This window comes from Cucumis melo, chromosome 2 (genome assembly GCF_025177605.1).
Source record: "Cucumis melo cultivar AY chromosome 2, USDA_Cmelo_AY_1.0, whole genome shotgun sequence".
Taxonomy (NCBI): Eukaryota; Viridiplantae; Streptophyta; class Magnoliopsida; order Cucurbitales; family Cucurbitaceae; genus Cucumis; species Cucumis melo.
The window spans coordinates 3,976,783-3,987,232 of record NC_066858.1 but is presented as its reverse complement, the minus strand read 5'-3'; the positions used below and the strand labels follow the sequence as shown (position 1 = coordinate 3,987,232).

The window sequence follows — 10,450 nt, the reverse complement described above, 5'->3', positions numbered from 1 at the left end:
CCAAAGTTACTCATAATTTTTCTATGTTGAAGAAATCAAATTAAAATTGACAATGGGTACACATGCTTTAGTGTTTGTCTTAGGAACCCTCGTCTTTCTCAAGCCTCAATATAGAAATATTTTAAAAATTATTAAACTCTTTTATTTCTAAAAAAGATGGAATATTTTTTTAATGCGCTTGTTAGCTCTTTTTCAACCTATATTTCTTTGGCTTAGTAGGGGTGATTATCAGACAGGGGATAGACAATTTTGTACATAATTCGGGGTTGAAAACCAACCTAGTTGGTTTATACTCAAGAAAATCGTCAACCGATATTCAACCGGTTGGTTTTAGTCGATTTTTCGAAACCTTTTAATTAAACCTACCATTGATAGTATTTTTTAAAAAAACTGACTATCAGGTGTTCGTTCGATTGTTCGGGTGTCAATGCTCACTCCTATTGGCTAGTTGCTCCATCATCACTTTTGGGGCTACCCTTTGGTATTGCAACAAAGGTAAATTTGTGAGACAATGATCAAAACCATCGTTCATGACTCAAAAAGGTGATGTTATGCTTGCTATGGAGAACCACTATCTAATGATTGGATTTGTTGAGCTTGTTAAGGCCAATATCATGTTTGAAGGTCTTTCTAGAGCTCTTAAAACCGATATTTTCTCTCTTTGGGTTGAAACTAATCGAAAAAACTAGATGCTTGAATAAGGTTCAAATTTTGTTTTGATTCTATTTGCAATTTTTATCCCTATGATTCTATCCCATGCTTACTTTTATTTAACTATAAAAGTAACGTTATTGCTCACATCCTACCTCTCTATACTCGAAAATTTGGACATTTAACAATATAGCTTGAAACTGATCTTCCATGAGCGAATTTGCTCTTCTTCCGAATTCGCTTTGTCCGTCGTTGGTACTTAAAAAAAAAAAATGTTTTTTAACAAGAAAAGAAAAAGAATCCCTTCAAGGGATTAAACGTCGGCGTTTTATGAGTAGACAGGTTAACAGTCACCTTGTCTCCCTCGCTATGCACTGCCACTGCGTGGATTAGAGCATTTCCTCAGTCTACAACACAACAATGCTTCACTCTCTCATTTCCCCTTCCCAATCCTCCACTTTCCCCTTCCATTTTCACTCTCTCAATTCCATTAATCTTCTTCTCCCCAAAACCCTTTTCCCTGGTTTTCCATCCCACCCCAAAAATGCCCTCAGAACCTTCCTCCATTTCCACAAAACAAGATCCAACAAATCCCTCTCCAACACCTTCAATTCTCCTTCCTCCACTCGCGCTTCTCTCATCGAAGCTCCTATTTTGTGGGCTGGTAGACTTTGCATCTTCTATGCCCTTCTAAGAGCTGGTCTTGCTGGATCTCAATCCAACCCACTTATCTCTGGTTCGTCTTCTTTCTGATTTTCTTTCTTTTTCAATGTTTCTTTCCTTTTTTTATTATGGGATTTGGTTTTTATTGGCAAATTTTGTGTTTGTGTATGCGTTTTTTTTTTTTTTTTTTTGTTCTTTCTTTCCAGATTTGGACTTATCCTATGGTGGTAGTTCTGATGGAGAAAGCAGCAGTGATTTGGGGTTTTCTAAATGGTTGGAGAGTGTAAGAGGAAAGCCAGGTTTGTTGGTGATCTTTTAAACCTGCTTCATTTGTGGGTTATGTAAAGGAATTTTATGAACTTACCAAACTGACCATAGTTTGTTAGAATGCATTGAAGGATACATTAACTGAAGAATTCATTGATCAACATTGCCTACTGTTTTGATTTTGAATTGAAATAAGGGAACTAAAATTCTACCAATCATATCGCTGAAACTTCAATAATCGTTAGCTATATATAGATGACATTGAATGACTTCTTTTGTTTGATAGGGTACAAAAGATTAATAAAAAAGGTTTTAGCAGTTAAGTTATGAATGTAAAACATTGTTGGAACTAATACTTTGGGGCTTTGTTAATCCATTCTTCTGTTGAATCTTGAATGCTGGGTTGGAAGCTATACTTTCCAACTTTATTTGATGGGGATCTTGTATAGAGTTTTCCTTTTGTAATATAGTTGTTTCCTATAACAGAAAGAGTCTTGAATGCTAGGCTTGGCAGACCATCTATAATTCTTAGTGATCTTTGTGAATGTTCTAGAGTTGTTCCATGTTTATTAGTCCAATAAACATGGAATACTTATAAACATTGAACAACTCTGCTTACAACATTTTGTTTAATTTGATCCTAGAGTTTAATATGCTAATTATCTGGTATTCTTTGATTCTGTTCTTTACACTTCATGTAGCTCTGTTGAATTGTATAATATAGCTATATTAGAGTTTTGTATGGCCCCTTTGGAGACATCTGATATAATTTGAATTTGGAACGTTACAAGCAAAATTAGAGTTTTGTATATGAAATTAAAAGGTGTGGTTAAAGGAATTTGTTTTAAACCCTTTCAGTGTTTTCTTTCCTCAACATCTGGAATTTGAATGAATGTTCTACTTTCTTGTGTTTGTTGACAGTGGATGAAGCAGTTGATAAAAGAAAACTAGTGAGCAAATGGCATCCTACCACAAAGGGAACCCTCAGAAGGAACTATCGAGTGCCATCTAAATCTGAAGGACGGCGTCTTCTTAAAGCCATTGCATCCCTCCTTTCTGACGACGACCACTTCGTTGATGCCACATCCCACAAGGTTCTAAATCTAATCACAATCCTAGAATTCATTCGTTCCTTCATTTCCATTCCATATCATGCTTATTATCCATCCTGTTCACTCTTCACACACACAAACCGTTCCTTTTTTCATTCGATTGCATGACTATTCTCGAAGACATCACAACGTAGAGGTTTATGATTTGTAGGGTTGCCAAATCAGGAGGGAAAGTGCTCATGGGGAGAGTGTTTGTTGCAACAATGTGAGAGCTTTGTTTGATGAGCTTCCAACCCCACATCTTATTGTGGAAATAACTCCATTCCCTGCTGGGCCTCTCAATGAAAATGATTACACAAAAGCTGAGAAACTAGAGAGAGTGCTCAGATCTGGTCCCTCTGTTTGAGATATTTCTTAATCTCTTTGTATTATTGTATCTCAACTTCTTTGTACAGTGTTTGAAAGTTGAAACCAATCCATCTCTAATCTTGATAGGGACGTTGCTTTTAGAAGATGTCTCACTATGATCCTTTTATGATAGTCCAAGGTTAAAATATCGACGCGATGAAGATTCAAGGTTTCAATTTTATGGAAATCGTTATAATTAGTTAATAATACTTTAGATAGACTTGGTCAGAGTATTACTAATTGTTTATAATCATAATTTCTATAGAGCAAGACAACATTTAGAGCATGTTTACTTAATGGGAATGAATTAATTGTAATTTAAAAAGTGGGGTCATGTAATTACGCTTAGGATTGTTTACCCGTGTATTGCATGCATTTGTATCAACATCTGGGATCATAGCCCAAATCTATAAACAAGTAGCAATTCGTATGACGAATGGAAGATGATCGATTTGATTGTATCTAAAAATTACGTGTGACGTTACCGATGAGTTTGAATTATAGTTACCATTATTGTTATACTTATAGAGAAAGAAAAAAACTTCATTTTAACGGTCATCATTACCATTATGGTTTGGGTTAAGATAAATTTGACAAAATTTATAGTTTTAGATAAATGAAATCAAATACAAGTCAATTACGTTTGTGATTGTAGTCGTTCAATTTTCATTATGAATCAGTAAACATTGACTTTAGATGTATATTGTAAATTTTTGCACAAGTGTCAACATGAGAGCAGGATTCTAAGAAAGAAATAGAAAATGATGCGAAAATAAGTGTTAGATGTTAAAAAAAAAAACACAAAACTCACTGAACGGACTGAAATGATGTTAAAATTAGTTTGGAAAAGATTAAAAATAAATTTAAGCTTTATTCCCCTAAATTCAATTTCTTTGTAAACAAAGTTTTGAATGGTAAAGGTAACTGAGAATTGAGAAAAGTTTGAAATTAGAAAAAGTAACATACCGATAAGGCTTCAGCCTTCATAAAAATGACATTGACGAGATTATACATTACCTTGTAAAACTATACAATTGTGTGTAATTGACCATGTATTGGACTAATATATCTCATTCCTAAAAAATAAAAAAAATTCTCTAAAAGTTCTAAAAATATTCTCAAAATTTCGTCTTGTTCCTCGAAATCTCAGAAATTTTCACCATAATCGTATCTAATAATAAAAATGATACTCAACAAAATTTCCAAGTTGCTTAAATAGCAAGGGACTCAAAAATTTCTCTAAAAGCTTGGCACTAAAATAAACTTAAAAGTGAAATTCAAAAGTTGAAACTAACCAAATATTTACATATAAACAGAGAAGAAGCAATTGCAAAATTTATATTAGAATGGAACATTTGGATAGTTAGGAAAGCTTTCTATTTGAAGACAGTACCTAAAAACAACCTCAAACACAACAAATTATACAACTTGGTAATTAATTATCCTCATTAAGTCAATTTTTACATACAAGGTGAACAAAATTTCTTTAAACTAATTAAATAACTTCTACTCAAAGAACTCCCCCAATACATGAACTATAAGGAATTCTGTGGCTCTTGTTCTAAACATTTTTTCTTATACAAAACAGTCAAATGTGGACTATGAAGCAATAGCATGATCATCAGCAACCAAGATGATTCGATACCAAAGCTAAAAGTGTTCTTTTTTTTTTTTTTTTTTTTTTTTTTTGCTGTGAGAACGAATCATGTGAAAGGGTAGAAATTCGAAAACAGCAGACTACCGAGGAGGATATATGCAATAGAGTATGCCCAGATAATATATCCCCATCGCTTAAACCGATCGGGAGAAACTGTAATGTATGAGGCAAACCAATACAGAGGAGGGCTTGCAGAGAGAAATCGTGTTGCAACCTGTCGAGTTCTGAACTGTGAGATACTAAGCTTAAAAACAAGACATGAAATTTAGAATGTTTTTATGAATTTGTTTTGCTAGGGATTAAATAACTTATGCTCCTAATAGAAGAGGCTTATGCCAAATATTACTCTTTAAAATATACAAGTCTAATTAACTATGTAACGTCCATACAGCATGAACTATAGTTTTAGGGTTAAATTGCAAATTTGGTTCTAATCATTTGGAGAAACTTAGAATTCAGTCCATTTGGTTTATAATTGGAATTTAATCCCTTTGATTTAATAAAGTCTCACTAATAGTCTAATGGTTTGATAAAATTCTCGTACACAATTCATACCATAAGGAATATTTATGAGTATTTGTAAGGACTAACTTTTACCTTTTAAAACTATAGAGATAAAATTTGTAGTTACACTTAAATCTAGTTTTATCATACATGACCTTAAAAAACATGAAACATGAAACATGAAAGAGAACAATTAAAAAAAAAGATCAACATCGGCTTTACATTTAAAGTTTTCATTAATAAAAATATAAATTTAGATATGAGGTCTTTTCCTCATACCTTCTCAAGGTGTAGGTCTCACTTCTTCAGGGTGAAAGCTGTAAGACCACCTATAATCTTTTAAAACATTGGAAACCTAAATTAATTCTATAGTTTGTCTAGAAATCCTCTCAAAATTCGTTTGATTCAAGTTTGAGAACTATTGCCTCATACCAGAGGGTTCCAAACTCAAAAATTACTTGATAGTTGTTTTAAAAATCTGTTATATATATATTGAAACTAGATTTATAATGCAAACAATAATGCTGACTTGTAGCTGAAATAATTGAAAGCAAGAAAATGATATTCTTCAGCACACACCATGTACATATTCTTTTGAAAAAAGTACAAATTTTGGAGAGAAGACAAACCTGTACATGCATGATAAAAAATGCTGTGGCAGCCATAAACCCCAAATGTAGGATAAATGGAAGTACAAGAGCAGAAAAGTATCCTGACCCATTGGATGGTTTATCCTCTACTGGAAGCTCAGCAGGATCCTGTCCAATAATCTTCTTTCTCCGTCTAAGATTCTGATTTCCTATGAAATAATAGCTTAAGGTGCTTTGAAAATTGCAACAAAACAAAATGATAAGGGAAGTCAAGACAAGAAACTACTCCAATTTCAAAACTTATACCTACTCATACAACACAAAAACTTGTTACATTGCCATTGAAAAATAAGCATTACCTTGTAACCCAGAGGAAGACGTAGTATGAGGTGTGCTTGACCTTGAAACACGTTCTGGAAAGTAAAGCATGGCAGCAGAATTTCTATCATCATCCATTGGTTGGAAACCCACCGAGAATAGAAGCTTTGTCTTTGACATTCCGTAGTGAAGAATTGAGAAAAAAGCCAAAGACAAAATTGGGGATGCAAGTAGAAAGTTTGGTAGCTGTTTGAATCGAAAATATTTTAAGAAACCTACTCCCCTGCCATCCCAAAAGATGTATAGCAATTTCAATTAGAATATAAATAATAAAATCTAAAAAGAGGTTTATAATGAATTTCTGAAACAAAGTAAACATTTCCAACGTATTGTCTTTTTCACAATAGTTTGTAAGGAATACTGAAAATCGAATGATATTTGCCAATTTTATAATCAATTAAATCTACATGCTTTCTTTTCCTGTGCGCCTGCTTCTTTGAAAACTACCAGAGCCTTAAATTAAGAAGATCCAAATTCCAATTTGAGTGTCCAAGAAAACTCAAAGTTGTATCTATCTATATGAATAACAGAGGATTTATAAGAGAAAATGAAAAAATACAAGAGCATACAAAAACAAAGCAATTAAAAGTGGACAATTTAAAACAAGGGCCTCCTATCAAATAACTTGAAGGTTAATTATACAAAGGTTTCACAATTTGAGGCCCATGAAGAAACGTTAAAACTAGCAATAAACCAAACATCACTCGACGATCTTTCAAGCTTTGTTCTGCACTCCCCAAAAGTACCACAAGACTGCAAACATCTAGACTCGCCATAAAAACCTTTCATTCTCATGAAAGGAAGGATGGAGATGGAACTTCTCAATCATCTCGTTGCAACCTCTTCGGAGAACTCTGCAGATAGAATGAGAGTAAATCCACCACCTTTCAAGAAAAAGCTCTTTCCAAGACGTCTCTGATGAATCTTACTCACAATAACTCACTATGAGATCCCAAAACAAATCTTGTGGTTGTGGCTCAAATGGAGATCTAAGTATGAAGAAGGAAACGACCTTACTTCACAACCAACCAAAATATCCCACCCTTTCAACTTACCAAAATCAAATGCTTCCTGACATGTAACAAAAAAAGAAAATCCAAAAGATGTTCTTAGAAATCATTTTCTTCAATATCTTCACTGACAATAGATTTAAACCTTTCTCATGAATATTAAAGTTAAATGGACTCGCATACTATCAGAAAAATGCCGAGACTTACATTGATATTAACCCCATGGAACCCGATGTCCCCTTTTTCTGGCTGTTCGCTACAAAAACGCCTAAGATAGATCTCCTAGCACTTGTTGACAATCTCACATAGGTTGTCCGTCTAAACATGGAAGGTGGTGTTTTGTGAAGTTGGGTTCCTTGTATCTTAAACAATTCATTCCAAAAGTCTCACAAATATCTTGTCACGATTAGAGATAATTGAACGAGGGAAGATTTTTGTGCAGTAATTGGAATCCTATTCTTCTTCATAACTCTTCAGAGAGAGGAAACTTTATCCTATTGAGTCTTGACAGACTCATTCTTTGTAAAATTCTCTTCATTAATAAAATTTATAATTTCTTTTTCTCACTCTGTAAAGTATAATTAGTATCCTCTAGAGATGGGATATTGAGTTGTTCTATTTGATAGTTAGATTAATTACTGATTCTTATAACCTGATTCTCTTTGACGACAAGTTCCTATACTTTCAAACTATTTCAAGTTCAAACATTTATATACGAGAAACCCTAGAATTACAGGATTATCTGGAGATTTAGAAAATGATTACAAAGTCACCTAGGATCTACAGAATATTGATATAAAGTTTAGAATACTGGGAAAGTTAAAAAGTCAATACCAGTAGTGACTTTGAACAAAGTTGTATAGCAGCGGTACCCTAGCTTTACACCATGGCCTCATTTCTTCTGGTATCCGTCCACTGCAAATATTGTAATACCCATATGCTTGAAATCCAATGAATGGAGCAAATATAAAGACACAGTTTAGGGCTCCAGAAATGAGAACCTGCAGTCCCTTCTGGAATAAATAATAAACTATTATTAATGCTACATTGCTGACCATGGAACAAAGTTAAAACATTACATCTTCAACTTCCTTTTTGTTTATCATAGTTCAACAATAATTTTACATCTTCAACTTCCTTTTTGTTTATCATAGTTCAACAATACAGGACTGCTTTTTCTTAAGTTCCTTCCTAGATGAAGCTTTTGTCCACCGTTTCTTGTACTTTTCTTCTGATAAGTGTAAAATTTTGTCTATCTAAATTCTTTTCTTCTTTTAAAAAAAGCCACTTTGATTAAGGACCTTAACTCTTTTATATCTCTCTGACCAAATATACCACAAAATAGTCAAGAGCCCAACTTTCCAAAGAAATCTCCTAGTAAAAAGAAGGGTAAAAGGACTTAATCCATCAGAAAATGAAGGAGTATAAAAGAGCAGATGAGTTCTCCTCAAAATTGCCTAAGGGCTTACGTAAAAATACTCCAACTTTTGCCAATATCTAAAAGAGAATAATTACAAAACAACTCGATTCTCTCTTGTATAAAAGCACAAGAAATTTGCATCAGAAAAGGAAAACTCAAAAAAGAAATTTGACCAATAAATCAAAAACACGAACAATTAGAGAAATGCATTACTCTCTACCGAGATAACTTAACAAACCGATATTATAAAATTTATTATCTATTAATTAGAAAGGATACTTACACGGATACATTTCTTCAGGAAAAGAGCATCATAAGCCCAATGCATAGTCAGAAAACAGATGTAACCAGCATTAAGTACTCCATTAGACCTAGCACAGCCAGAAAGAGCTAGCCAAAGAGCAGAAACACTTCTTCTACCACTCATCAAGTGATATAATCCACCCAATGAAAATAGCGAGTATAAACTCTCAGTATATCTACAATTGCAAGTATAGTCCATCACCATCAAACCCCTTTAAGCACATAGTGATATAGGAAAGAAAAAGTCACATACAATGATGAATAAAATATAGAAGCAGGATTGAAGCAAAATAGAACTGAAGCCCGCATTGCTGCTTCCGCATCCTTCAAAATAACAAGTGAAAGCCTGTTACAGCGACCAGGTAGAAGATGTCAGGATTTTACATAGAATAAAGCAAGAAAGTACAAAAGCAGATGAATGGCTATTTACCCATTTGAAAAATCAGAGTATAAACCCAAGAATTACAGGCCAAAAACTCGTAATCTCAACAAACCCACCTGAAAAGATAACGTGCAGCAAGGACAAAGGCAATGTTATTGATTAGATATCCAGATAGTCCCAATACAGCTCTATGCCCAATTACCGGAACCAAAGGCAACAATACTGTACCAAAATTAGAACCGCATTAACCACACAAAAAATCAATTAATCATCGAAGCACATCAGCAGTTGCTCATAAATCATCCCAAGTAAAATGTAAGAAGCGATCATTCTACATAATAACCAATAAAAAAAACGGAATCAACAACGAAATGATGTATAATTAGCAAACCTGTGTGGGACAGGAGGGAAATGCAGAAAGGGAGAAGGGGCAAGAAAGCGTAGGATTTCTCATATTCATAACCGCACTGTGCGATTCGAACAAAGTAGACGCCATCCCAGACAATGCTGCTCTCAATGGCGGAGCCAATTTGAGGAAAAAGAACTGGTTGTTGGGAGAGGGGTAAAGAAGATGGGTTGATTAAGCATGGAGGATTAAGCGATGCTGAAGTGTCGTAAGGGCTGAGGAGAAAGCGCCAGAAGACGATTAAGAAGAGTAGAAGAAGCCGTGAGGCTATGGCAGATCCAATAACGATGCGTTCGTTGTCGGAATTTGTAGTAGCAGGAGGCTTGTTGATGGCCATTGATGGACGGAGCTCCGACGTTCATGGAACCTGAGCTCCGATGAATAAAGTGGACGCCTTGGGTAGTGGCTAAGGCGTTTAAGGCCCAACTACATTTTTGAGGCCCAAGGCCCAAGGCCCAAGTTAAAAATTACGCTATTTTGAAGTCTAAACAATTTTGGACTTTTTGATTATAATATTATAGATTATAATATGATCGAGTGTTTCAACTAAAATAGCCTAAATTGCTATATGATATTAAAGAATAGATCTTTCTTTCTAATATATTACATAAAAGTCCTAAGTGGGCTAACATTCATCGTAAAATGGACGAATTTACCTTATTACCCAAATTTTATTAATCTTGAATAATATTTTCCTTAATTATCAAAATTCATATTTATTATATGAATTGTAACTTCATTAATTATTAATACATATAA

The 10,450-nt window shown here is 33.9% G+C and overlaps 2 protein-coding genes across 4 annotated transcripts; one reads left to right on the top strand and one right to left on the bottom strand.

Annotated features, from left to right (window-relative positions):
* The first annotated feature begins 812 nt into the window (after positions 1-812).
* LOC103492482 (uncharacterized) lies at positions 813-3,145 on the top strand. Its single transcript, XM_008452880.2, has 4 exons — positions 813-1,387; positions 1,521-1,613; positions 2,503-2,675; positions 2,845-3,145. Exons 1-4 carry the CDS (start codon positions 1,072-1,074, stop codon positions 3,037-3,039), a joined length of 777 nt encoding a protein of 258 aa, XP_008451102.2. The 5' UTR covers positions 813-1,071; the 3' UTR covers positions 3,040-3,145.
* A 1,315-nt stretch (positions 3,146-4,460) lies between these two features.
* Positions 4,461-10,081, bottom strand: LOC103492481 (uncharacterized). Of its 3 annotated transcripts, XM_008452879.3 has the most exons (8): positions 9,677-10,079; positions 9,402-9,507; positions 9,157-9,249; positions 8,884-9,079; positions 8,015-8,193; positions 6,152-6,393; positions 5,832-6,001; positions 4,461-4,912 (listed from the first exon to the last, which is right to left on the bottom strand). In XM_008452879.3, the coding sequence occupies exons 1-8, from the start codon at positions 10,026-10,028 to the stop codon at positions 4,745-4,747; spliced, it is 1,506 nt and encodes a 501-aa protein (XP_008451101.1). In that variant the 5' UTR covers positions 10,029-10,079; the 3' UTR covers positions 4,461-4,744. The 3 variants fall into 3 exon arrangements, with proteins under 3 accessions (XP_008451101.1, XP_050937399.1, XP_050937398.1); XM_051081442.1 differs by lacking the exon at positions 4,461-4,912 and having other exon boundaries at positions 5,859-5,993; positions 9,677-10,081; XM_051081441.1 differs by lacking the exon at positions 4,461-4,912 and having other exon boundaries at positions 5,888-6,024; positions 9,677-10,081.
* Positions 10,082-10,450: the final 369 nt, after the last annotated feature.

Excerpts from the sequence above, each read along its gene's own strand:
- LOC103492482 (XM_008452880.2), top strand. The coding sequence starts at position 1,072 with ATGCTTCACTCTCTCATTTCCCCTTCCCAATCCTCCACTTTCCCCTTC. Across the intron at positions 1,614-2,502 it reads GAGTGTAAGAGGAAAGCCAG|TGGATGAAGCAGTTGATAAA; the intron begins GTTTGTTGGTGA and ends GTTTGTTGACAG. Across the intron at positions 2,676-2,844 it reads TTGATGCCACATCCCACAAG|GGTTGCCAAATCAGGAGGGA; the intron begins GTTCTAAATCTA and ends TATGATTTGTAG.
- LOC103492481 (XM_008452879.3), bottom strand. The coding sequence starts at position 10,028 with ATGGCCATCAACAAGCCTCCTGCTACTACAAATTCCGACAACGAACGC. Across the intron at positions 9,250-9,401 it reads GCTGCACGTTATCTTTTCAG|GCTTTCACTTGTTATTTTGA; the intron begins GTGGGTTTGTTG and ends TCGCTGTAACAG. Across the intron at positions 4,913-5,831 it reads TTTTTATCATGCATGTACAG|GTTGCAACACGATTTCTCTC; the intron begins GTTTGTCTTCTC and ends AGAACTCGACAG.